Below are 27,625 nucleotides of genomic sequence, written 5' to 3'. Positions count from 1 at the left end.
CAGCTTGCAGATGCCAGAGCTTGTCTGGGAATTGCCACCACTTCCCACTTCAGCCTCGAAACCGAATCCATTATGGGTAACCCTAGGATGATTAAGTCCGCAGCACCCATCTCCAGATCCAAGATGTTATTGACACACTCTGGCCTGAAGCCAATGGAGGAATAACCAAATTAGCCCTAAGACCTCCCTTAACTGAATTGTTAGGGCTCCGCTCTCCAGAGAGTGTTTTTCCCGTGACCTTTCTCTGCTCTATGTGTGACTGGCTTTCCCTCAGGGAGCAGATGGTGGCTGAGCACACACCACAGCAGCCAGCGCAGAAGCCATTAAAAACTCCCTCCGATGGCCGGTGTCAGGGCTGCTTAGGCTAAGTTCGTTCTGAAAGGAGGTTTTGTTTTTTTTTTCTCTCAACGGCCCCCTCAGTTGCTCCCCCCTTCGTCAGAGAGCTTTCTTAACTCTGAGGCTCCTCTATGGAGAGATGGCTGCCTCTCAGCCAGGAGGGTGATTGAGGCTCTGGTCTTTGGCGGGTTACAGCAGCAGGAAGTATGCCTGGCCAGAGGCGCTAAGGGAGCTAAGGATCTGACCCACAAGCCCAAGAGTTGTCGTTTGTGTGAGCACATCTAGGACACCAGCAGGCAAGACCGTTGTCATGATAATGGCTGTTACCACCTCCTGATTCCTCATCACCAAAACACGGTCCCGGGAGGCCTGACCAGAGATCTTTGCCTGAATGGACTGTGTGTTTGCATCCCTCGCGGAATGAAATCATCTGAGTGGAAAGCATGGGAAACTCATCCAGCGCGCACCATTGTGCAGTTCAGAAACGTACCTCGCTGCCGTCGTGGTGATGCTGACTCATAGCGACCCGAGAGGACCAAGTCGAACAGTCCCCATGGGCTTCAGAGACTGTAACCCTTTACGAGAGACCCAGCCTTGTCTTTCTCCCGCGGAGAGGCTAGTGGTCTTAAACTGCCCACCTTGCTGGCAGCAGTCACTCTGCCATCACTGTGCAGAAGAAAGGGTCAATGGCAGGGGTTGCTCCTCAGCCTCGGCTTGGCCCTGTGACTCCAGGCCGCTGGAGGCACTTCGATGCACAAGATAGTCTGTGTTCTGAGATACAGGAAGTCATCCTGCCCGCTTCCTTGCCTACTGACCTCACATGATTTTAGGGATCGAAGCTTGGAAGAAAGCGCTCTGGTGGTCATGGGAAAGAGCAGCTGTGGCATGCATGGCTGATAACTAAAAGGTCAGAGGTTGGAACCCACCAGCTGTCCCCTGGCAGACTGCTTTTGTCATGATTGATAGCCTTGGAAGCCCACCGGAGCAGTCTGACCTGTCCTGCAGGCTTGCTACTGGTCACAGTCAACTGAGTCGCAATGGGCTTAGCTTTTTCCTTTTATGTTGATTAGCGAACAGAGGTGCTGTGTGCGTGAATATCCTGAAATTAAGTAGATGGACACTGAAGGCCTAAGCATTTCTGGTGCTACTCACTTCTCATCTTTTTGTTTGTTTGCTTGTTTTGTAATCTAACCTTCCCACACTTTTAACCTCCCGCCAAATACAAGTACCAAAATAGGAAGACATTTCAGAGCTGGGCCGTAGTGGTTTCGGCCCATCCGTCTGTGACAGAGAGAGACAGAGACCCACCCTCCCACCCCCACCCAGCACTCAGTGGAAAATAAGATTCCGCAAAGGAGAGCACGTTGACGTAGCGCAAAGGCAGACCTGACAGCATAGAGAGCAAAGACGAGCCCTCCCGAAGCAGTTACCCCTGCGCCGTGGAGAAAAGGAAGGACGGCCCCGAAGACCTGCCCCAGGTGTAGGTGACTCCACCTAGAAACAGTTCAGTGCCACCAAGTGCTCTGTATCAGATGGGCGGCACATGGTGGGACAGCAGGTCTAGACCACAATTGCTGTTGTTTGTGGATACATGCCGCCCAGCTGGTTCTGACTCAAAGAAACACTGCAGGGTCCAGTGCCATCTTCACAACTGTTCTTGTTGAGCCCATCGACGCAGCCCCTGTGTGAGTTCCTCTTGTTCACTGTCCCTCTACCATGCATGATGTGCTGCTCCAGAAACGGGTCTCTCCTAATATCGTGCCAAGCCACCATACTGGCTTCTAAGGAGCAGCATTCTGGCTGTACTTCTTCTAAGACAGATCTGGTTGTCCCTGCAGCGGTCCATGGTACTTTCTATATTTTTCCCCAGCACCGCAACTCAAATGTACCAATTCTACTGCCATCTTCTTTATTCTTTTTTTTATCATTTTATTGGGGGCTCATACAACTCATCACAATCCATACAATATCCAATTTTCACATACATAGGAAACCATTGAAAATACTATGTATGGCTTGGGACAGGCACACCTTAGCCCTCAAAGTAACATCCCTGCCTTTTAGCGCTTTAAAGAGGTCTTGTGCAGACTTACCCAAGATAGTTCTGTTGGTCGTTTGCTGCTTCCATGAGCGTTGACCGTGGATCCGAGCAAGATGACATCCTTGACACCTTCCTTCTTTCCTCCGTTGATCGTGCTGTGACCTCTGGGTCCAGTTGTGAGGATTTGGGTTTTCTTCACATGGAATTGTCATCGACACCGAAGGCTGCAAGCCTTGATCTTCATCACATGACTTGGTCAGATTTCGATTGCCTTTTGACCCGAGGACCTCATCCTCTGGCACCACCTCTGACAACATTCTGCCTCTTTTCATGAGGTTTTCGGTGGCTAGTGGAGAAACAATTGAGGTGAAATCTGGAAAAACTCCGTAACCTTAGTAGTAAAAGTACAGGTGAGGAATCTGACCAGATAGGCAGAAGAAGATAATGGTGACAAATAAGCCCAGGGCTCCCGATGGCCAAGCGTTCAGCTTCTAACCACCGTTTGTGAGGCCCAAGCACACCAGCTGCTCAAGGAAGAAAAGATCAGCTATCCCACTGAGGCTCAAGTCTAGAAACCCGGTGAAGCGCTGAGTTGCTGTCCTACGGGGTCGCTAGGGGTTGGAATGACGTCACTGTTGCACACCAGCAGCAACAACGTCATCGGAAATGACCTCAAGTGACTCCTAGTTAAGTTTTTCTCGGATTCTAGGAAGATGACCATCGTGGTGCTAACCATTCTTTTTATCTCGTAGGCCTTTGTGAATCCTTACAGAGGAACAGAGCAGCCATCGATTAAAGCTGGAAATGCATGCACATTTCCCACTGGAGTCTGTACAACTGTATTCTCCCTCCAACCTCAAATGCTGGGGAATAAGAGGGGGAAAAATAAAATCAAACTCATGGCCATCGAGTTGACTCCAACTCATAGCAACCTGACAGGACAAGGCAGAACTGTCCCTCTGGTTTTCGGAAACGTTCGCTCTTGGTGAGAGTAGAAAGCCTTGTCTTTCTCTTGTGGAAAGACGGGCGGATTTGAACTGCTGACTTTGCAGGTCGCCGCCCAACTGCTAACTACTACGCTACCAGGGCTCCTAGCTAGTAAGACAAAGGCCCCATTGACCAGTAACTACTCACGATCATTATCTGTACAGGAGAAAGGAGAGGAAAGCAAAAGCCTCCCTCAGGAACCTCCAGACAACGAAACCTCCAAAATTGCCAACCAATATATTCCAGAAATGGTGGCAAGTCCATTTGAGAGCTGATGCTGAACTGGGAAGTTTGGGCCATGCCCACCCTCCAGTTCCGTGTGAGTACACAGGGCCCACAGGCAAGCCCGAGGTGACTGAGTCTCTTGGGGACGCCATTCTAGGAAAGAGTTCACACTGGGAAGGAACTTCTAAGTGGACTCATTATCGAGTGGGACAGGGAAAATAGAGGCCCAAACAACTGGAAACGTCGGAAAGCAAACAGCCATGTTTTTTCACACTCCATGAAAACAAGAGCAGAGAGAGTTTTGTCGAGTTAGAAAAGTTCCTGAATGTCTGGGAGAATTAATTTCACATAAAAAATGTATAACAGAGAAATATCAAGGTCAACATGTAATAAGGGAGTAAAAAAAGAGCACGGGAGACAGAATATAAGCAGCACAGGAATTCAAGCATGCGAGAAAGGCATGCCCGCCTAAAAGATCAGCATTGTAACCTTCCATTTCAACACAAGCGAAAACGCATTAGGCTCCAGCTTAAAGCATGGTAAACCGCATAAATTATTAGTAGACTCGGAGCTCAGAAAAAGAATGGAAACAGATGAAAAGTAAAAACATGACTTCAGAGATGAAGACAAACAAGAGAGACACAAGAGCCAACAAACACGGCAGTTGATGCTTTATGAGAAGTAGATTGTGAAAAACGGACATTTTTAAAACATCAAAGATGACCTATGTCAAAGATAACTAAACTCACTGCCATGTAACTCACAGCAAATGTATATAAGGTTTCGAAACCTGTAGGTCTTTATGGGAGCAGACGGCCTCATCCTTCTCCTACAGAGAGGGTGAGATCTGAGAACAAAAAGCCCGCAAGACGGTCTGAAGGTGGTCGAGTGATCTTGCTGCCAGAGTCCATTCTAGGAAAGGGTTCACACCAAGAAGTGATTGCTAAGAGTGGAATCAATATCGAAAGTACAGGAATAACAGAGGCAAACAGCCTTGCAGTCAACAGCCCAACGCCTAACTCAGCGGTCCGGAAAGGCAAAGGAGACCCAGCACACAGGTAACAGAAGCCCCTGGTGGGTGGAGTGGAGAGAAGAGACACAGAACAAGCCCTTTCAGGGATAATTCAAGAAAATGGTTCTCACTAAAGCTGGTTATTACAACAAGGTACGGTATACCTGAGAATATTGACTCAGAATAAGGACTATCAAAGCATATTCTAATAAAATTTCTGGACCATAAAGAAAAAGGGGGGAAATACTTTAGGCATATAAGCAGAACAGGCAGTGATTTATTACAGAAGAAAATGTGAGACTTTTTGATAGTAACATTTTATATTAGAAGGAAATGGAGTGCTATATTTAATATTCTCAAGGGAAAAATATTTTCGACATCTAAGAACCCAAGGAACATCATTCCTGCGAATCCTTACTTGGTCTTTTGCTTGAAAACAATTCTCAGACACCCAAATTAATGAAATACAATGTTGCCATAAGAATGGATATACGCTCCCTAGGAGCTGCTGTTGGTTTAGAAAGCCCAGTCTTCCCCCAGGGAGTTGCTAGTGGTAGTTTCGAACTGCTGACCATACAAATTGCAGCCCAACACATAACCACTACACCACCAGGGCTCCCCAATAATAGTAAGTGATCCAACTCAACACCTTTTCCTAACTAATTTCAGAGCCTACCTTACTTCAGTGTCAGTACCAGATTAATGATCTCTTTCCAAGGGAAACGTTGTTCCACTATTTAAAGAGTCGAGACAGGTGGTAGACATGCTGTAACCTCCCCATGGCTACAACATAGACTTCATTTTGTCCTAATGTGGAGAACAATTTATTCACTGTCATCATGTACTTAAAATATCTTTTTTTTCCAGTTCATCATAAAGAATGGTTAAGTCTCTATTTCTGGGTCAGTGAGTGATTACATTTACTTGGGTTTGGGACATTATTCTTACTTAAAGGGATCAAGAGTCGTCATCTAAATGGTCCAGGATGCCAAAGCCCCCATGGAGTTTGGCTCCATCAACGGATATGGATACAATTCGATGCTATAAATCAGAACCAAATGGTACAAATGATGCTCAAGAGACAGCAAGTGCTCTTCTGCCATACAACACCCATAGCCCTGAGCCTCATCACAATTTGTGATTACTAGAGATAGTTCAGAGCCGATTTTCCCCTGAACCATGCTTGATTTCTGTGCATTGCATCGAGAAGATGAGATGGCTTAGCAATGGTAATAAAACCAATACAATCACCCTCTAGCTTTTTTTTAAAGCATTGTGCTGTATATTACTAATTGATTTGTTTCTTCGTGGAAGGTGTTGCAATATTCTTAAAATGAAACCCTGAGCTTAATGGATTTTTCTTTACTCAGCTGTCTATAGCCAATCAGTATTTGATGGTTGTTGAGTGCTTTATTCAATTTAGATGTGAATGAGTGTTAGACTGGGCTTCCACTGCGTGGTACATGCAAGACCAAGATAAATCAGTAGTTCTTTTTGTTTTGTTTTTTAACTTTTTGGCTCACATAGAAGAAGTGTATACAATCCTTTTGAGATGTTGTTTTGTTTTGTGTTTTACGAGAAGAGAGCCCAGCTTGGCTTGATCCTCCGTGGACTCCGCTTCAGCTTTATCGCTTCCTCCAGGGGGACCATCTTATCCTCCCCAACCCTCCCCAGAACTGGCTTCTGCAGACCCTCCACAGAGTCAGCATGGGGATCCTTGCCCCTCAGATTAGGAGTCCTCATGGTTATGCATTGGGCTGCACTCCCCAAGGTCAGCAGCTTGAAACCACCAGCCACTCGGGGAGAAAGGCAAGGCTTTCTACTCTCATGAAAAGTTAGTCTGGGAACCCTGCAGGCACTGTTCTACCCTGTCGTACCTGGACTGGGTGGCAGTGAGTTTGGTTTGGTTTTGTGGTTCAGATTAGTAGCTCAACCCAAACCTGCATTGCTCCTGGTCCCAGTGACCACAGTCTGCTCTATGAAAGCCAAAATGTTGCCTTACTGCTTCTGACCCAGTTTCTCATCCTCTCACATCTCTGCATCCTGATCCTGTGAGCTTTCCATTTACCTGATCTCCCTTTTGACACCACGTGGCTCCTCGTGGCCTCTCTGAGGACCAGAGCTCTGACCCAGAGCACTCTCACTATTTGGTGCCTAGGGCCCACTGACATCCACACTCCACTAAGCTAAGCTGCTGCTGGGGACGCTATGGGACTTTCTGGGGCTGAGGGTCCACCTACCACTGTGTCCTGACCAACACTCAGCCTGTGATTTTATGGTGACTTGCCTACTCTCTGAGACTAAGCAACTTTGGACTCATTTGTAATCACTTTCACTGAGCCCCAAGAATCAGGGGTTGGAAAAGGAAGTTTGACTCTCAGGAAGATCCCATGAGAACTTTCACCCATGAACTTGAACTTTCCAGGCATGGAATTTCAACTCGGAAGATCTATGCTTAATTCTTAGCTGGGCCAATTATTGACCCTGTGTAACACAGGTCAGTTGCTCATCTTCTCTGGACTTTAGTCTCCTAATTTTGAAAGAAGCTGTTAGAACTCTGCTTCTAGGACTAAAGCACTTAAGCAATGTAATATGCTTTTATATGAAGACATTTGATACATATATGAAAATACTATGCCCGGCCCATATTACAACTCAGTGCCATCAAGTCAATTCTGACTCATAATAATCCTATAGGGCAAGGTAGAACTTCCCCTGTGAGCTTTTCTGAGACTCTGACTCTACGGGAATAGAAAGCCTTCTCTAACTCCCTAGGAGCTGGTTGGTAGTTCAAACTGCCGACCGTTCAGATCTCAGCCCAAAAGGTATCCACTCCATTGCCAGAGCTCCTGACCCATATTAGCTGCACAATATCTATCAAAGAGATTTTTCCCCGTCATGGATGGACTGACTATACCTGTGGATGCTATGATTCAGAGGCCATCCTCACAACCAAGGAAGCACACAAGTCAGCAAAGAAGCAGCTTCTACCAAGGAATCAAAGCTGGCTTCTTCTACCCCTGGCTTCTTCTACCCCTGGCTTCTTCTACCCCTGACTTCTTCTACCCCTTAGAATCATGGTCCTTAAAGCACTTGCCTCTCAGGCTCCAGACCGGCTTGCTTTGCTCAGTGAGCTTCTGCCAAAGGCCTCTCACCTCTCTCAGTGACACTTCTGCTAACCAGCCTCACTTCTGCCTGTCCTCTCAGTGCTACCCTGTCTTGGCCTAAGCCTCATCTGAGGCCTATGCGGTCTGAAGCACCTGCCTGGTCCTTCCTGCTCTTAGGACCCCTGTTCCAGATGCCTCTTGGGGTCCCTCCTCAGAACTCTAGCCCAGCCCTTGGGTAAGGATCTAGCAAGTAGTATAGCCTGTTTCCAACTGAGGGAGACCAACAGTTCCAACACGGCATTAAGCACCTTCAGGTACACACTAGAAATGAAGCAGAGTATGAGATGGCTTCCACATACAGACCCACAGGTATCCACGGCTCTGGGGACGGCCTGGTTTTGAAAGGTATATTTTGGCATGAAAGAAGATCCTCGGGAAAACATATAGGGTGACCAAGGAAATAGAGATTCCTATAGGAATGATCTGAAACTATTAGACACTTAAGGACAGACACCTGAGGGGGGTTGATGACCACCAAAAGACTCTTAGACAAGGAAGGATAAGTCATTGGTTCTGGTACCTTCTCCAATGCAGACTCACTCTGAAAACTCACTTCTCCTCTCCAGGATGTTTGTTTTTTTCCCTTATCTAGAAAATAATATGGGTGGGCCTAATTCACAAATCTGTTTGAGCATAAAATTCTTCTGCAAAGACTTTTCTATAATACAAGTATTGTCCTCCTTCCACTCAAAGTCTACTGAATCTGATTAGTTATGCCTCTAGAATCTGTCTCCCCCTCTCCTCCCGCCACAATGTATAAACGTGTAATATTGCTGTGAAAAAAAATGCCATCAAAGTGCCACCAGAAACTAAATTTTTTAAGGAAACTACAAATAATTGAAAGTGTTTGTGATCTGAAGGATGAGAAGAGATTCTGTATCTTTTTTAAAAACAGACTCATTGTGAGGGTCTACAGAACAGATCAACTTTCCACCCAAGGATCCATACGCACTTTGTTTCATGTCTTCGATGGCCATCCCAATGAGGTCACACCATTTTCCCATTTCCTCTCTGTTTCCTGTTTCCATGCCTGCTATTTCCCTAACCCTTGTCAGCTGGGCCCTTGGCTTATTCTGAGTGTTACTGGTCCCCTATCGACTTGTCTGTTTTTTGGCTGAGCCCTAACAATGAGTTCTGTTTCAACCTGAAGGACGGCGAAAGGTTCTGGTCTCTGGTATCCCATTGCTCTCTTTCTGACCAATCGGCCTGGTCTCTTTGACAACTTTTGAGTTTTGTTCCACCCTTTTTCTGAATAGTTGGTAGTGGGAGTCCCCACCATCTAGTTCTGGTCTCAGAGTCATGAGGACAGATGTTCGAGTTGTCTATTAAACCAGCATGCTGTTTCCATGTTTCCTGTCTGGAGCAAAGAAAAGTTTTCCCTTTTCTTTGCTCCAGACAGGAAAAAACCAATAGCTGCACCTTAGATGGCTGCTCACACGTGTTTAAGGCCCCAGCACTGCTCTGCTCAGTAGGATGTAGAGCATTGTCTTCATGGACTGTGCTATGCCAATGGGCTTTACTCTCGCCCCCACCCTAAGCCCGTGAGCCTGAGTCACCAGACCCAGTGCTTCTGCAATGTGTATGTTAAAAGTTTCCAGGTGGTTTGGGAGCTACTGACTCCCGTGATCTCCAAGGTCACATCTTGCTGTGACCTTCAGGGGGAAGAAAGGGAACCCATAGGGTGAAACTTCTACAAGACAAGCCCAAACACATAGTCACAGGACAGTCTTGCTTCATGGGCAATAAACTCAGAAACTCCATGCTCCCAAAAGACCGTACTCACGGGAAACATGAATTGAGTCTGGGCAGATTTATGCAGGTCACAGTCAGCTGGAGGAGCAGGGAAGACCACCGTGATATGAAGGAAGCTGGGAGTGCAGAATTCTGGTGGGATGAATCATGGGCCTGACCTGGACTAGCAAATCCTCCATTCCCAGGGAACCTCCTTCAGAAAGAGTTCTCTCTCTACATTTTTCCATCAGAGACTGCGGAAACAAAAACAAAATTTTATGTCTGAAAAACCACCTGAGACCGATATATAGCCATCGGATGGGGGAAAGCTGATCCCTTTATTGAGAAACAGAAAGGGGAGCATAAATCCTGAGACCAGGTGCCTCTCCTTCCCGCGGTCGGAAGTTGAACATGAAGCTACGCACTTTACAATTACATTCTTCAAGCATCCCTCCTGCTAAATGTCGGAGTCCTGGGTGGTACAAACAGCCCATGCGCTGTTTGTCGATAGAAAGGCTGGGGGTTCAAGACCACCCACAGGCACCTAACAAGAAAAGCCTGGTGATCTATTTCTGAAGAATCAGCCTTTGAAAGCCCTGTGGACAGCCCGTGGACACAGACGGGGGTCGTAAGGGCCGATGGCCAGTGCTGTGCAGCCCACTTTGTATCGTATCATCATTTAATTCTCACCGAAATTCTCCATCGCCCGTGTCCTTATCTACACATGTCCACATGAAGAGGCTACGCGAGGTTATGTGATCTGCCCTGGGACTCACAGCTAGTAAGCAGCAAAAATCCAGTTGAAGAAAGTTGGCCCATCTCAATCCAAAGACCACCCACCTCTTTCTACCTCATCAGGTGCCCCCACTGGCCCAGCATTGCTAGATGACTGAGAGCCTTCAGGAAAATGTGAACCTAAACTGAAGGTAGAAGTGGATCCCCCCAAATGGGGAGAGATGCTCAGGCAGGTGCCAAGCCCACACCTTAACTTTTCTTCTTCAGCCCACTCTTGGGAGAGAGAGAAAGCCTTTCAATATCCCGACTGACTGAAAGAAAAGCACCAGACATCTGTAGGGTGCAGATGGGTCAGCAAGCAGACTCTAAGGAGCTGGAGATAATGGTCTCCTGATTTCTAAAGATGTGAGAACTCTGCTTCTAGAGCTAAGGCGCTTGTGCAACATAATATGCATCTATATGAAGGCATTTGATGCATATGTGAAAACACTGTGCCCAACCCATTTTAAACCTCAGTGTCAAGTCAATTCTGTCTCTTAACGACCCTCGGGGGCAGCATAGACCTGCCCCCTGTGACCTTCTGAGACTGTGGATTTCTCAACTCTCTTTCAAGCCTTGCTTTCCCTCTCTGCCCTCTTCCTCATCCCAACTGGCTGGAAATTCTGCTATTTCCAGAAGTTGCCCTGGTCAGTTCCTATTGTCAGAGACAGGTATAAACCTGGACGCAGGTGGAAGTCATGGCCACAATTCACATCTTTGGAATCTTGGAGCATACAATGATTTCTCATACCCCTTGCCTTCTTTAATCCTCACACCAATCCAGCTGTTTTCATGGCCAAAGAACTTGATCAAGGTCCCACAACCCATCATTGATGAGGTTGTCCCCCAGACCACACGTTCTTGCTGGATTCAAAGCCCCCATTCTTTCGACTTCACCCTTCTGTCACAAGTCACACATAGGATATAGGCCCTGCCCTGAGTCGATTCCAATTCACAGGGACCCTACAGGGAAGAGTGGAGCTGCCCCTGTGGGTTTCCTGATCTGTACATTTTTACAAAAGTAGACCTGCTTCCGAAGAAGCAGGTGATGGTTTGGAGCTGCTGAACTTGAGGTTGGCAGCCCTGCGCTTAACCCACCGTGCCACCAGGGTGTCTATGATATGGACCCAGGAGAGGATAAAATTACTCTGGCCCAAAGAATTCTGCAGAAAAAGCAATTTTCTTCGGTAAAAGTTAACCTCCTATAATACATAGAGATCAGAAAATTAACAATAAGCCATTCACATTGGTAAACCCATAGATGATCACCTTCTGATCCTTCGAACGACCTTCGGAAACCACATGGAAATTGGGGGCTTCATTGGAGAACACTGAAGCCCAGAAAATGTTGTATGCTCAGTGCAGAGGAGGGGCCTTGGAACCTTGGCCAATGAGATTCTCCTACAAACATCCCAGCCTTCAGGTGGCCCTGCCTGCCCATTGTCACGGCAATCTGCTTGTTTGTCATGAGCAAGTCTAGGTCTAATTCATCTTCCCTTGAGCATCTTTCTCTTAGTCGAAAGTCATCCACCAATGCTTTCACTGTAACATCTAACCCACAAAGTGATGGGCTCCCCGGTTAATTTCCCCATTCTTTGCCTCGCCGGATTTGGCTTGGTTTCTCTTTTCAAAAGAAATCATCTGTGATGGTATGGAAGCGTTCGCACTCTGGCCAGCATGAAGTAGCGCAGTCCCCTCTGGTCCAGCCTGAATCGAAGAGAGAAGGTTTAAGAGGGAAAGGCTGGAGGTGGTCAGGGGAGGGGCAGATTTGTGTGGGGTGTTCTTGTGGCGCCCCAGAGGCCACAGAGGGACAATGGGTCCTAGGGATGAGGACCAGGGGTGCTGCCAGAGCTGAGCAATCAGCTTGAAAAGGGAGCGGTGTAACTCAAAGATACACATTCCCACCTTTGATACTCTGCTACATGGAGAAAGGAGCCATGGCGGTGTAGTGGTTACCCATCAGGCTGGGATCTGCACGGTCAGCAGCTCTGTGGCAGTGGGTTTGGTTTGGTTTGGTTTGGGATTTTTAGACTGTAAATATCTTCAGGCCAGGTCCTAGTCAGCTCCATTTCCGCATCTGACATGGAGCCTGATACACAGTAGATCCTCAATAGAAGTTTCCAGTTTGAATGGCTGACCGGTTCGTGGCTCTAGCCCCAACCTTGGCACCGTGGTGGAAGGAGGGGTCGGGAGCGTGGATGAGCCACCCCAGGGAGGCCGTGGAAGAGGGAGGGCCAGGCCACGTGGGTGACATCTCTCCTCTTGTGCCGCAGTTCACTGGCTGTTCACCACGTGCGGGGCCAGCGGGCCCCACGGCCCCACGCAGGCCCAATGCAACAACGCCTACCGGCACTCCAACCTGAGCGTGGTGGTGGGGAGCCACGGCCCCCTGAAGGGCATCCAGATCTGGAAGGTGCCAGCCACCGACACCTACAGGTGCGTATTGGAGACCAGGAGGTGGAGGGGCAGCCCTGCCCTCGTCTGGGTGCATACCCCCTGGGGCCCAGAAGTGCCACAGCTCAGAGTCCCCAGACTGTGGTCTCGGAGGTAGTGGAAGGGCTGAGATGGGGCCATGTGGGAGAGCAGAATAAGACAATGGAGCAAGGTGTATTCTTTGTCCTTAAGAAGCCCACTGGATGTTTGGAGAGATTGTGTGTGTGTGTGTGTGTGTGTGTGTGTGTTTCCATCAATTTTTTTTAATAATTATAATTAAGGTAGATTGCTCTTTAATGATTAGCTGACATTGTCCAAAGCAGGCGATAGATACGAAAACAGTGAGCAAAAAATGGCACGCATGAAAGACGATGTTCTTAACCTTGAACCTCCTTTCTGGACCCAGTCCGGGAAGTAAGGGTCACACTCATGTCCCCCCTCCTCGCCACAGGAATGCAGAGAGCAGGGCCAGATCAGGGGGGGGGGGAAGGGGGAGAGTGGCTCCCCAGTGCCACTTTGAGGCCCAGGCAGGAAGCAGAGCTAATGTCAAGCCTTCTGGCACACAGTCAGTGGTCCTCATCTGTCTCCCGCATCAGAATCCCCTGCAGGGCTGGTTCAAACACAGCGCTGAGCTGTCTGATCCAGTCGGTCTGGAGTGGGGATCACGAGTTTACATCTCTAACAAGTTTCCGAGTGATGCTGTCGCTCCCTGTGGGCTAAGGACCACCCTTTGCACACCGCCTCTGAGTTAGGAGTCAGAGCTGCCAGTGGAGCCTTCCCACAAACTCCACGCAAGTGCTGCGATTGAGCTCCCCTTTACAAATGAGGTAACTGAGGTTCAGAGAGGTCAGCAGGCTCCCCCATGGCCACGCAGTCCAGAAAAGCCCCCAGCCCCACACTACCAGGGTCGTTTCAACAGAAAGCACCGAAATGTTGCTCTGATCCCTGATGGCTAAACACCGTGGGAAATTAGCTCTCTTTCTCAGGGCCCCAGACCAAACCACCAGGCCCTCAGCCCCCTAGGAAGGAAAGCCCAAATTTCTCTCCATGTTAACATTTCTTGTGGCAAGCCTAACCCTTGGGGCCTCCATGTAACCGCATTACCCAGAGAGCCCTAAGTGCTTTTTAAATGGCATTATGGGCAGGAATGCGCTAACCAGGTTTGACTGCAATCGGATTAGCTGCTTCAGCCCCCGCCCCCCCATCCCGCCTCCCAACCTCCACCCACCCTTAATCAATGGCCCAGGCAAGTCCAGAAGCCTCCCACTTCCATCCCTGCCCCAGCACTGACATAGGGACCAGATCAGACCTGACCAAATGAGCCCTGCAGGGCTCCCTGGGTGGGGGAGGGGGCGGCTGCTAGAGGGACCAAACCCAACAGTTACAATCAGCCAATCTAAGCTCAGGAGACTCCGCACCCTTTGTGGGTCAGAATCCATCTGTGCTCCAGAAGAATTTCAAGGCCAAGAGCTTTGGTGAGCCATTGCCAGGCCTTTCCTACAAGGCATTGTTGGTTTCGGGCAGACTGCCTCCTTCCGCAGAGAGGTGGGCATCGTGACATTGTCATCCATGACACTCCTGCTTTGACACACACAGCGAGGACTTGGACCCGGCAGTGCTCTGGCTCAACGTCGGACTCTTTCCCCTAAAACCCTACCTGTCTTCTGGGATGGAAGGGCAGGACAGGGGAGTGGGCAGAAGAATCACCTGCCACCGGGGAGCTTCATGGGAAGAGAAGTCCAGGCACCTGGAGGGCTTGGGACCAGCACAGCTCCACATGCAATTTGACGGAGAAATCAGAGAGGGCCCTCCAACGGTCAACCCCCCAGCAGGGACCTTTGTCCTATTCCCACGCGAGGGCATCTCCAGAGCCTGACTAGCCAGAATTCCTTGCTGCACAAATGCTCAGAAGACATAGCGTGAGGGGATGCTGGCGGGCTGCGTTCTCTCGGAGGCAGAGAACCGGACCCACTCCCAGGGCAGTGAGCTGTCTCCCCGCCTGTCAAAAGCAGGTGGGTGCTAACACCTCCACCCACCTAGCTGCCTAGCTGCGCAAAGTAGGTGCTCATCGCGTGCTGGGCCCCTTGAGCAGGGAAGTCCCCAGGAGCCAAGGAGCAGCCAGGCAGCATCTCCAGGAACAGACTGATCCCACAGCCTGCCTGTTTCCAAGGACTTTGATCCGACCTTCTCGGGTGGGCCCCCTGCCTTGAAAGATTTTGCCTCCCAAAGGAGATGCACTTATTAAGTCATAATTAATTCATTATCTCTCCTTTTTATTGATTGGGGCTGTATTTCAGTCTTGTCAGGTTTGGGGTCAGCATGAATTGCCACTGTATCACCACATGCATTGATAACAATCCCAGCCCAAATCGGAGATGGTTTCCATTCATCTCTGAAATACTGGTGAACTCCTGGTGCGAAACATAGACAAGGATTTATTTTTCTTGCCGATGTAAGATATTTCAGCATGTCCAAATTGACAAGGGGACATTCTGACTTGGGGCTGGTGAGGCGAGGGGTGGGGGGTGCAAGGTAGGGTTAAATTTTTGAGATAGTGCCCTATCAAATAGAACAATCAAAATTTAAATCCCTGAGTTCAAGGATCTTATTGTGAATGCTATCACTGTTTTTGTCTGCCTGTTAATTTTTTTTAGCCAAGTAAAGGCAATAATAGGCTCTCCTAACCTCGTCCTTAATCTTGAGCTGACCTCTGGATGAGGCCGACGTGGACAACAATGTATTCTGGCCACATTACCTAGTAATTACCAGAGAGGCTGACCATTTAATGATTTGCTTTTTAGACCACATCAAAATGTCTCCACCTCAAAACACCTCTGTAAAAAAACCTGGTGCCCTTTTTCTGGAAGACCTTTGCTGCATGTTCATCAGAATTGAGGAAGTAGAGTCCATCCAAGGGGCCAAGCAGGGGCATACCAGAATGTTCCACAAAAGGGTTCTTGGAACCAAAAAGGTTGGCGACAACTGCTTTATAACTTCTGCCACTGATTTGATTCCAACTGATAGCAACTCTATATAGGGCTTCCAAGGCTGTACATTTTTACAAGAGCAGATCGCCTCTTCTTTCTCCTATAGAACGGCTGGTGGGTTTGAACAACCAACCTTGGTGATATATACCCTTCGTGGTCTATGCAGTTGAAAAGACCCCCAAGAGGCTTCAGTTCAACATTCGAGTGCCCACTCTTCCCCCATCTGCCCTGAAGATGACCTTCCTTTATGAGTGACACTTTCCCCATCAAAACAGTGGGAAGTGACATGGTCACTCCCTCCTAGGACAAATGCCCTGCTGTCCAGACTGTTGCTCTCCTGGTTTTCAAATGTCAGTGATGCACGTCAAAGACCTAGTAGGGTGTTGTGCCTGACACTGAAGGTACAAAGGTGAGTAAGAGCCGGTCTCTGCAGCCACAGGAGCTGCCATCCAGAACCGCGGTGAAGGAGCCACACATTTGGTGTGGTGGGTTATGAGTTGGGTTGCTAACCACAAGGTCAGCAGTTCAAAACCACCAGCCGCTCTGCAGGAGAATGACAAGGCTTTCTACTCCCATAAAGAATAGTCTCAGAAACTCACAGGGCAGTTCTACCCTATCCTGTAGGATCGCTATGAGTCAGAGTTGACTTGACGGCAGTGAGTTGGGTTTGGGAAAAAAGACTAATGGGATTACCCATTGTCCTTCCCTCAGAGGCCAGGGGAGAAGTCCTCCCCTAGATGAGAGTCATTCAAGAGTGACTTCCACCAGAGAGTCAGCCCTGGAGTGAGCGGTGAGGATGGGAAGAGTTGCCTGAGCCAAGAAGAGTGGGCAGTGTTGCCTGGCAGCGTTCATCTGGGGAAACGGTGGACTGGAGAGGCCTGGGCCTTGGTGGCAGGGCTGACTGACGTCTGGTCTCCCACATGCCTCCAGTGCCCTCTGATGGCCATCAGGGTGTGGTACTGAGGGAAGCAAGCCGAGAGGCAGGGAGCAGTGGGAAGACAGCTGCCCCATCCAGGCAAGGACCAAAAAGAGTGAAGCCAGGGCTGGGGAGAGCCAGATGCACACAGGGACTCAGGGCCAGGAAGCATTTCAGGATTGGCTGGACATGGCGCTGGAGGAGGAACCCATGCTCACTCGTGTTCCTGGGGCGTGTGAATTGGAGGACATGAAAGCCCAGGGGCCAGCTGCTGCCCCCAGCAGTTTGATAGGGAAGGAAAGGCAGTGCCGGGTCAAGGGTCGAATGCTCACCTTCCAGGTGGCCGACCCATGCTCCACGTGGCCACTGCGCTCCAGGTGCAGCCACCACCTGCCTCCCAGTGCTGCTCGCTCCAGCCCCCACGGGCTCCAAGGGGACAGTGCCAGTCGCCATGACTCAGAGGCGCACTGACAACTGTGAAGGAAATGCTCGCTTTGGTCTTGAGAAGTAGCCTCGTCTAGAACTGCCCGGGCCGTGGGTGGCTAAGTGGACCAGAGGGTGAGAAGCCACTGGAGCAAGGGCCTTGGGTGGATGACCATGGACCAGATCCCGACGCGAAGACAGAGGAGACAGAACTGGGCTCACCCATGCTCATTGCCACTCCACCAGAGGCAGCCAGCCTGGCCAGCTTCTCACGCTTTCTTCCCGACTTCTCCTTTCTCTCTCCCCTGCTCATCTGCCTGTCTGCCTTCTCTCTTTCCTGCTTGCTTCTCTAAAGCTCGGCATGCTTAGTACACACACACACACACACACACACATCATCATCATCATCATCATCACCATCATCTATAAACAATATTTGTCAAGCACGGCCCACAGCTTTGGTAGCACTTTTCATATGGTACACTTATTGTTCCGACAGAATGTACAAGAGGCCCCAGATGCCAGCAGGAGCCAACAGATCCAGTCAGCTGCCCAGGGCCACAGCTGTTCCTAACTCCCTCCCTACGGCTCATTTCCTCACCTGGCTTGGGGGCTGAGTGTGTAACTGGATAGAACTCCATCTAACCCCTTCCACCAGAAGCCACTGGGCCCTTCCCATATGCCCAGCATGCACCAAGCAATGGCTGCCCAATGTCTGGAGGTCTGAGACTGGTTCCCCGGCTATGGGACAGAAGAGTTAATAGACCAGCTCTCAATTCCAATAAAGTCCCAGACAATAATAGGAGACATGTCAGGAGGCATGATTAATTGCCACAGTAATTGTACAGATAAGCCATCGCTAAGGAGGGCTCGGAGCAGGGAAAGTCGGAGGCCCAGGGATCAGACTAAGATTGATGGGTTGCAGGCAGGATGGAGTCTGGGGCCAACTTCTGTGGTTGACACATCGTGTGACCTTGAAAGTGAGTCATCAGAGCCCAGTTTGCAGCATCAGGCATCACCAACCCCTATGAACAATGCTGTCCCCCATCTAGACAGAACTGTCTTGCTGTCCAGGCCCCGTACATACCCATACTCCTGTGTCTCCCGCCACCCCCTCCGTCACAGCCCCCACCCCCCACCCCGCCGCCCCAGCAGGATGGTAGGCTAGGCAGGGCAGGCCTTGATTCTGTAAGCATCCTTGATGGAGAAACCGAGACCCAGAGGAGGGCAGGGACGCACCCAAGGGCCCATGCGGAGGTAGAGGCAGAGCCTGGGGTGGGACTCGTGTCTCCCGATTGCCTGGATGTTGGTGCAGGAAAACAAGGCGCTCAGTGTTTCTTCTAGATGCTCTGGCCCCTCCCCTCCCAGGTGAGGCCCGGCCCCCATAGTGCTGCCCCACCCCCACCCCAGCTGCCCAAATCTCTCATTTAGGCAGCCACTTTGATTTGCTGCTAATTCTTTATTTTAAAAAGATTCACAACTCAATTCCATCGGGTAACAACAGCTCGGAGTCAATAATACAAACGCAAACCCAATACACATCCATTCTGACCAGGGGACGTGGATTTAGATGAGTGGGGGAAAATTACCAAAAAATTACAGCATCAGCTGGCCGAGAACCGTATCTTGTAATTTCCAGTAAATTGGAATCACTGCAAGTCATCTTCCCCGCTTGAGTGGCAGGTATATTAATTTCTTGTCGTTTGTCAACGATCAAAAATAAATTGTTTACAAAGGGCGGGCAACGAAGCTTCGGAGGCGCAGTGTGAGGTTATGTTTCTGGCAGGAGTTTGTGTAACGTGACTCGCAAGGTCTGCTGTGTACAGAAGCACCGTGGCTGCTCCGGCCTTCCTCTGGCTTCAAGAGAGGGGGTCCCGGATGCTACTGGCCAGCGTTGTTCCTGCCCCTTTGCTCCACCATGCTCCACCCACTGCCCAGCTCTCTAGGAATCAGGTCTCCAAGTCAGGGGCATCTTTCTCTGTCCCAGAAGCCACCTCAGAAAAGGAGTGGGCAGATTCAACCACTGGGCCCCCCACCATAGGGACAGCTACTGTTTCTTCCCCCCTGTCCCCAGCCCCACCCCTAGGTTCTGAATTAGGCCTTCATAATCATTCATACTAAAAACAAGTTGATCCCAACTCATTGTGACCCTATAGAACAGGGTAGAACTGCCCCTGTGGGTTTCCTAGACTAACTTTTTTTTAATCATCTTATTGGGGGTTCATACAACTCCCATCACAATCCGTACACACATCAAGTGTGTAAAGCACATTTGTGCATTCGTTACCTGTTACTTCTTACGCATAGTGACCACCTCCTACTCCCCGCCCCTGGTGGGTTTCTGAGACTGTAACTGTCTACAGGAGTAGAAAGCCCACTCGTTCTCTCACAGAGCTGCTGGTGGTTTCAAACTGCCCACCATGTGGTTCGCAGTCCAATTCGTAACCACGTCACCACCAGGGCTCCTCGCAGGAGTAGAAAGTCCCATCTTTCTCCCACAGAGCAGCTGGGGGTTCCAAGGACAGACCTTGGGGTTAGCAGGCCAATGCATAACCACTGCGCCACACACAAGGCCCTCTGTGGGAGCTCCCTTCATCCTCCCCCTTCCAAGGCAGGCCTTCTTACCCCCAGAAAGTCTTTGAGGGTCCACATGGATAAGGGCTCAGCCAACATGGTGAATCTTTCAGAGAGCCTCCGGGAAGAAGGCCTGATGTGCCGCCCCTGGAGGCCCTGTGGAGGGCCTTCTCGGAGCTGCTCAGTGGCCACTGTCTTGGTTTGCTGGTTTTCTTCTCTCCATTTGACAGGTGAGGGTAGAGAGAAGGGGAAATGACCAGCCCAAGGTCTCATAGCTAATGAACAGGGGGAAGGAAGCAAGGCCCACCACTGAAGGAGTGTCTCGATGGCTCTCTCAGGGTCATTCAAGGACAGCCAGTGTCAACACCTCATGCCTCTCCCTGACAGAGTTTAGATCTGGGCCCCCATCTGTCTGTCTGTACTCAAGCCCACAACCCGCTCCAGGAAAGGGTTTTGGCGTGGCAACCGAAACCTTCCAAAGGAGGGATGATCCAGTGGTGTATTGCAGGCCCGAGAGGGCTGGTGAATGGAGGCAGTCCCTTCCAGCACCCCTACACTGAGTCCAGATGCCTCCTCTAAGCCAGCTCCTCCGAGTCCCAGCTGAAAGTATGAAAGTATGGGGCTGAGACCAACACACACACACCACCACCACCACACACCACAAACACACACACACACACCACCACAAACACACACACACACCACCAACTGCCATCAAGTCAACTCCTGGTTTCTGACATGTGGCAGACTAGAACTGTGCTCCCTATGACTCTCAGTGACTGATTTTTCCGGAGACTGCCAAGTCTTCCCAGGTGCTTCTGGGTAGACTCGATCCTCCAACCTTCCTGTTAACCGCCAAGCCCAAGCACATTAACCAAATGCACCCCACTGGCCCAGAGACCCGCCTTGCACTTTGCCTCGGGTTTCAGCATTTCCAAATCCAATGAGTTCAGGGCAGGTGGGGGGGGGCGGAGGAGAGAATGGGATGGGGGGTGCTACTGCTCACTTTAATCCTCAGCTCAGGCTCTGGCTGAATGAAATGGCAGCAGAAGAGAGAAGAGACCTAGAGTCTGCCCCTCCTCACTGTCCACAACAGGTCAAAGCACGGGGGCTGGGCTTTAGTTGGGAGCCGGAGAAGGAGGGAAGAATGCTTAAAGGAAGGAAGGGAGCAAGCGCCAAGGACAACCAACTTTAAAAATATAATAACGGGGCTATATTTAAACTTGTGAGCAAGTTCAGAATGATTCCTAATGCATGCAGATTGATGCAAATGACTATGATAATGTTGTCAAAAGGGATAAGGGGGTACCACTTACCTCTCCTTAGAGCAGAAGCAGGCAGGACCACGACCTTACCTCAGGCAGATGTCTTCCAAGAAGCCATGTCTGGGAGGCCTTTCCCACACAGACTTCCCCAGCCGAGGGCCCCAGAAACCTGCAGGAGGGAGCAGGATGAAGCCACACCATTCCAGGCCTGTCCCAAGAGTCTAGTCTCCTGAACCATGGTCTCCTGAACTGTCTCAGGTCATTGCCACCCCTGAAGTCCCCTGCACCAGAGCCCCCTTCTCAGAGCAAATTCACCCTGCTTCCTTGAGCCTATGATCAATAAACTTGCTATTTCCCCAGCCACTGAGCCCTCCTTATCACCTTGCCTGAGGGCCTGGGAAACAGGAGTGAACAATCCTTTCTCAGCCCACATGTTAGTCCGGGTTGACTAGAGAAACAAATTCATAGGCATTCATATGCATATAAGAAAGAGCTTTATATAAAGAGTAGTTGTGTATTAAGAAAACATCCCAGCCCAGTCCAGATCAAGGCCAAAGTCTGATATGAGCCCATATGTCTGATACCAGTCTCACAAGTCCTCTTCAGACTCATGCAGCCATGCAATAATGTCAAATGCAGGATGATCACAGGTCAGTGGGTGGAAAGTCTTGTGGATCCAGTGGCGGTGGAAGCATCTCAGCACTGGTGTGGGTCTCCACATGGCTCCTCCAACTCCAGGGCTCGGTTCCATCCGCATAGCTACATATAACTTGTCAACAGGAATGTGTAGCAGAGAATGTTTCTGGCCTTCAGTGAGCTTTTTATCTCCTTAGTGCCTCCAAATGTGGTCATCAAGCTGCGACCTGATTGACAATCTAGACTGTACCCCTTCATTCTTAAGAGTCTCAAGTTGACATCAGATTATGTAACTACCACAGCCCACCAACAGAAACTAGAAGCCTCCCAGCAGCATATGGAGAGGAGATGGTCTCAATGTGTTGGCCACTTCCCAGCTCGCAGCCTCAGTTTCCCCATCTGTCCACCAGACAGAATCTCTCACTCACTCACTGCCACTGACCCCATGCCAACTCAGAGTGACCCTATAGGGGAGGGGAGAACTGCTCCTGTGGATTTCAAAGGCTGTAACTCTCTGGGCATAGAAAGTCTTGTCTTGGTCCCAAATAGTGGTTAGTGGGTTTGAACTGCTGACCTTGTGGTTAGCAGCCCAACACATAACCCACTACACCAACAGAGCTCCTAATGAGATGAATTCATGGCAATAGAGGCAATCGGGGTGTTGTACATTCACTCTCAGAACAGTGGAGGCTCAATAACAGGTCCCAACTTCCTATCCACTGGCACTCCTAACCTATCACGCCCATGGTCTAGCCACCTGCTGCAGTCAGCCATACCGTATGCTTTCCTGCCTTCTTGGCTTCGCTGAGAATCTTACCCAACACCCCCCCCCTCTCCTCCCTGAAAACCAAACCAAACCCACCTCCGTCGAGTCAAGGTTGACTCATAGTGACCCTACGGGACAGAGTAGAACCCCTGTGAGTTTCTGAGTCTGTAACTCTTTACGAGAGTGGAAAGCCCGACTTCCTCTTTTGGAGTACTGCTGGGTTCCAACTGCTGACCTTGAAGTTAGGAGCCCAACTCGTAACCCCACGACACCAAGGCTCTTCGCCAAACTGTCTTCAAACTAGCTCCCTCCCCTAAGAGCCAAGACCTCCAGCTGCCTCTTTCTCCAAGCACCTCACTGGCCTGCCCCTCATCTCCTCCTGGGACGTGAGTATCAGACAGCCTTTGTCTCTGGGCTGAGATCTGTCACTCTCATCCCATCTTCTCTTTTTGCCGGTGAGCCTCCCCACTGCCCTGGGACTTTGGAGAGGAAGATACGATTCTCCCATTGGTGACGGAACTGGGACTACAGGAGGTCATGCAGCTAGCACACAGATCCAAGAAGCCCCGAGTCTTTGGCCACTTCACTTGTGTCCCCAGTATAGGCATCCTAGAGAAAGATTGGAGTCCTTGGTCGGGGGCAAGCTGTTAATGCCCTCAACTGCTAACACTATCTCCACATCTATCCAGGGCACCTCAGAAGTAAGGCCTGGCAGTCTGCTTCTAAAAGGCCAGCTGCTAAAAACTCTAGAGTCCAGTTTGACTCTGACACAAGTGGCATGCCCATGAGTCAGAGTCAACTTGGCAGCACCTATTTCCGGGGAGATTTCTCTTTTCATCACCATGACCCAACACACAGTTCCTCTGTAAGCCCTTCAGGGGCTTGCCACCTGTCTTGGGTGTCCTGTGAGCTGCAGCCTCATGCAGAGCCCTCCATGGGACAGACCACTGTCAGTGCTGACCACTGACGGAGGTGATAGGCAGAGAGTCTCCCTGGACCTGAGACCTTGCTTGAGGGAGAAAGATGAGGCTTTCTGCTCCAGTAAAGCATTACAGGCTTGGAAGCCCACAGGGGCAGTTCTACCTTATCTTGTAGGGTCGCTAAGAGACTATTCAATGGTTATGGATAGCAGCCCTTGGTTCCTGGGCCACCACCTTGGCAGACTGCCATCCAGGTGATGGCCGAAGGGGTCCAAGCTGGACCAGGAGGCCCCTCCATGTACTTAAAAGGCTGGACTTGTAGCTGGATCCTAGACGGAGATGTGTGTGTGTGTGTGTGTGTGTGCGCGTGTGCTGGGTGCATGCAGCTCTGGCTGTGTTTCAGGAGGGACCTGGAGTCTGAATGGTGGGGAGGGGCATGGGAGGAGAGCATCATCCCTGATAGCCAGTCTCTGGGGAGACACTTGTTGCTGGTGTCCTACCTGTCTCCAAGATGAGCCACACTCTGCTGATCCCTTCACTGACAGAGCCCCTCCCCTATCCCCGTCTACTTCAGCTCAGCAGCCCAGAGAGTCCCCTGTCCCCGCACCGTGTTTGCTATGCATCGTGATCAGCTGTCTGTTGTGGGTGCATACTGCGCCGCTGTGCTGGGAGGAGTTAGCAGTGGGGTGGGGACAACATCTGTGCCTGCAAGCACTGCTCCCCACCCTCGCCCCCTGTGGGACCTGCTTGTTTCCAGACTCCATGGGAGACTAAGTTTTCTACCAAATCCCCTACTGCTACCACCACCCTTAGTAAGAATGATGGCAGTAATAGGATCATAGCCAGTGCTTAGGAAGTGCTTGGGTTGTGCTACCCTGTGTCCCTGAAAATAAGACAGTGTCTTAGATTAATTTTTGCTCCCAAAGATGCGCTAGGTCTTATTTTCAGGGGATGCCTTATTTTCCATGAAGAAGAATACGGTACACATTTATTGTTGAACAAAAAAAGGAAATGTATTGCCTGTCTATGGTACAGTAGTAACTGTCATCACAAACCAGCATAACCAGACAAACTGTGAATCCTACAGTATCAAGAATTTCTTATTACTACCATTATTTCCATGTACAACAATCTATGGGACATTTACTCATTTATTCAATGATAGTCATGTCATCATCTTCTGGAACATTGTCATAACAATCCAAACCCTTATTTTCAGAGTAGTCTTATTTTCAAAGGGATGCCTTCTATTTCAACAAGAGGCAAAACTGTAAGTACCGTATATACTCGAATATAAGCCTACCCGAGTATAAGCCAGGGTACCTAATTATTACCTGGGAAATCAGAAAAACTGACTGACTCGAGTATAAGCCTAGGGTGGGAAATGCAGGATGTGAATCAACACAGAGACCAGAGGGGAGAGACGGAGCACAGCCACAGACACATCCTTACCAGTTCAGCTGCTGGTGTAAGTGAATCACTACGGGTGCTTCTGCGAATCGGAGCCGTCCACGTCACAGGACGGCTCTGATTGGGCAGATGTGAGTAAACAAACATTCAAAGCCCTGCAGTGTCAGTGGGACTTTGAATGAACAGCGGAGGAACGGCAATCACCCGCGAGCTGTTACACCTCACTGGGGTACCACTGACCCATGTACAAGCCAAACCCTAGTTTTTCAGCACATTTTTTTGTGCTGAAAAACTCGGCTTATACATGAGTATAAACTGTAGATCTTATTTTCGGGGAAACAGGGTAGTCGCAATTCCAAGGCTTAATGGCATCTCAATTCCCTTCCTCTTTGTGGCATACGTGACCTGAAAACCCAACGGCAGGCTAGTCGAGCCTGACCCGTAGCGCCCCTGGCCTATAGGACAGAGCAGGACTGCCCCTACGGGCTTCCAAGCAACAAACCTTTCCAGGAGCAGAGAGCCTTGCAGTGGCTGCTGGGATTGGAGCTGAGTGCTTAACCAGTGTGCCACCAGGGCTCCTCTCTGTGGGAGAGAAAGAAGCAAGTGCAACAGTTGCAGCCACGTGATCTCAGCCCACCAACCACTCCGAGGGAGGAAGGGGAAGCTTCCTCCTCCTGTACATATCCGTAGCCTCAGAAACCCAAGGGCAGATCTACGCTTTCCTATGGGGGCACTGTGAGTCAGGATTGGCACAATGGCAGCATCTGGCTTTTCCGTTCAGTTACCTGTCTGAAGGGACACATTTGGTAAGTAGTCACATGTGAGCCCTTTGGTCTTGGGCAGGGAGAGAAAGGGCAAGCATCTGAGGAGCTAGCACCCCAACACCCCCATCAATACTCTTAGGCAAGGGCCTGTCCCTCCGCCCCCACACGTACTAGTTCCTGCTCTCCTAGCTGCCATCTCTCTCTGCCTTGAATTTCCTCCTTGTGGTGTGTGGGTGTGGGAGGGGGTTCCTCCCTGTCAGGAGGATCCCCACTGGGACCAGGAGGTGGTATGCTTCATCCCCTGGAGGCTGGAGACTGGCAGGAAGGGCTGGTCCGCACTCCTCAGACAGCAGCCAATGTGCTTTGTTCCCTGCAGCATCTCAGGCTACGGAGCCGCAGGCGGGAAAGGCGGGAAGAACACCCGGATGCGGTCTCATGGAGTGTCCGTGCTGGGCATCTTCAACCTGGAGAAGGACGACATGCTGTACATCCTGGTCGGGCAGCAGGGGGAGGACGCCTGCCCCAGCGTAAGTGCCCAGTGTGGGCTTCCTCCTCCACCCTCATCCAGGACAAGGAGGGCACTGAGGACTGATGCCCCACATGCCTTCTAGGGCTCACATTCAATGACAGGAGGACACCCCATTTGAGCAGGAGGCACTGTGTTCCACCTGAGAATGCCCCCCTTTGTTCCTAAAGCCATATGGGTGTCTGAGAAAGTCTGGAGTGTGTGGGTTTGGGGGTGTCACAACCCCAGAGGGATGAAAGCTGAGGTCTAGGCTTTGTGGGTGACCCCTGAAACCAAAAAACTGCAGCTTCACTGACCCAGCCAGTGGCTACTGTTCTCAGCAGCAGTACAAGGGGAAGCCTGAAGTTCCCTACCAGAACTTTCTTGCTAGGACACCACTGTTCAGCTGTGTTAGTCTACGTAGGGAGACAGCAGGCTGAACATTTCTTGTTCTGCTCAAAATCACAGACTCATATATACATAGTACTTCTGTGGAAGGGGCTGGCTTTGGGGTATTCATCGGGATTTGTTATGAAAAGAGCGTATTTAGTTGTGTGATTTGAAACTTTAAAAAATTAAGGCATTGACTCAGACAGAGGTGGAAGGTCGGGTCGAGCTTCCCCATTTTACAGATGAGGAAACAGAGCACAGAGGCCCGCAGGGACACAGAGCCGGGACGCACACTGCTGCTCGCACTCTGCCCTGCCTGCTGTGCCTGGGGTCTTCGGCCTTGGTTCTTTTCCCACTTGGTTATCACTGGACCGGTCAGACTGCACCCTCGGCTGCCCAGGGGACAGCCTGTTATTTTCATTTCTGACCCCCCCCCCCCCCACACACACACACCAGGGTCCTGTGGGTGCAGAAAGATTCTGAGTGTCTAGCTGTCCAAGAGGGAGCATGTGAACTCTGTCACCTACCCCCTTCCACACACACCCCCACCACCGCCCCTCCAATCCTGTGTCTCTTGCTTGTATTGGGGGAGGCAGGCCGCACAGTGCTCTCTAAAGGGCAAGGTAGGCCTCCTATGGTCAGCTTTCCCCTGGGTTGGGGCTGGGCCAGGGTGCTGAGCTCCGTGCCCAGGATGCAGATGCCTTCCCCAGGAGCTCACAGGATGGCAGCCTCCTCGGGGAGCAGGGGGAAGGAAGAGCTGCAGCTTGGCTCCACACACACCCAACTACGGAGGGCTCCTAAGAGCCAGGCTCTGGGCTGCAGCTGAGAAGGCAGCAAGATGTAAAATACAGACACTTTCCCCCTCACCTCTCACCATCCCCCCCCCCTCTCTCTCTTAGAAGCATGCTGGAGTGGGTCTCTGCTCAGCCACATCAGGGCTCAAAGCAATGCAAACCTAAGTAAGCTTAGCAGGTGCAACCTACTGCATGAGAAATGTCTAGACTCCAACTTTTATTTAGCAGCTATAATCAGGACTTTCCAACCTGATATAATATATTAAGTCATTAAATTACAGGCTGGCTGTAATTTTCGTAGGAATTTATTGAGTGCGAATGTAATTCTTTCATCTAAGCTGAAAGATTGCATTGACTTCTGCAAGGGACTTTTACTTGATTGGATTGTAATCAGTTATGTCTTTTCACAGGACCACGTCTCGCTCGCTCTTTTTTTTCTTTTTAATTCAATTGTAATCTGCTTGTTCCTCTGGGTTGCTGCACTTTATCATTTTATTAATCAACCTGCGGCTCTCAAACTTCATGATGGCAGGGAGAGCCGGAGAGCCCGCGATGCAGGCAGTTCTCAG

At 50.2% G+C, this 27,625-nt stretch overlaps 1 protein-coding gene across 1 annotated transcript in view; it reads left to right on the top strand.

Annotated features, from left to right (window-relative positions):
- The window catches only part of ALK (ALK receptor tyrosine kinase), an 897,834-nt gene that overhangs the window by 818,611 nt on the left and 51,598 nt on the right, over positions 1–27,625 (top strand). Inside the window, exons 12-13 of the mRNA XM_075536070.1 lie at positions 12,547–12,709; positions 25,744–25,894. Of these exons, the coding sequence (XP_075392185.1) occupies positions 12,547–12,709; positions 25,744–25,894 (314 nt within the window). The remainder of the gene's footprint in view (positions 1–12,546; positions 12,710–25,743; positions 25,895–27,625) is intronic.

Source organism: Tenrec ecaudatus, chromosome 17 (assembly GCF_050624435.1).
Source record: "Tenrec ecaudatus isolate mTenEca1 chromosome 17, mTenEca1.hap1, whole genome shotgun sequence".
NCBI classification, from domain to species: Eukaryota; Metazoa; Chordata; class Mammalia; order Afrosoricida; family Tenrecidae; genus Tenrec; species Tenrec ecaudatus.
The sequence above is the reverse complement of the archived record's forward strand: the minus strand, read 5'-3'. Positions and strand labels throughout refer to the sequence as shown.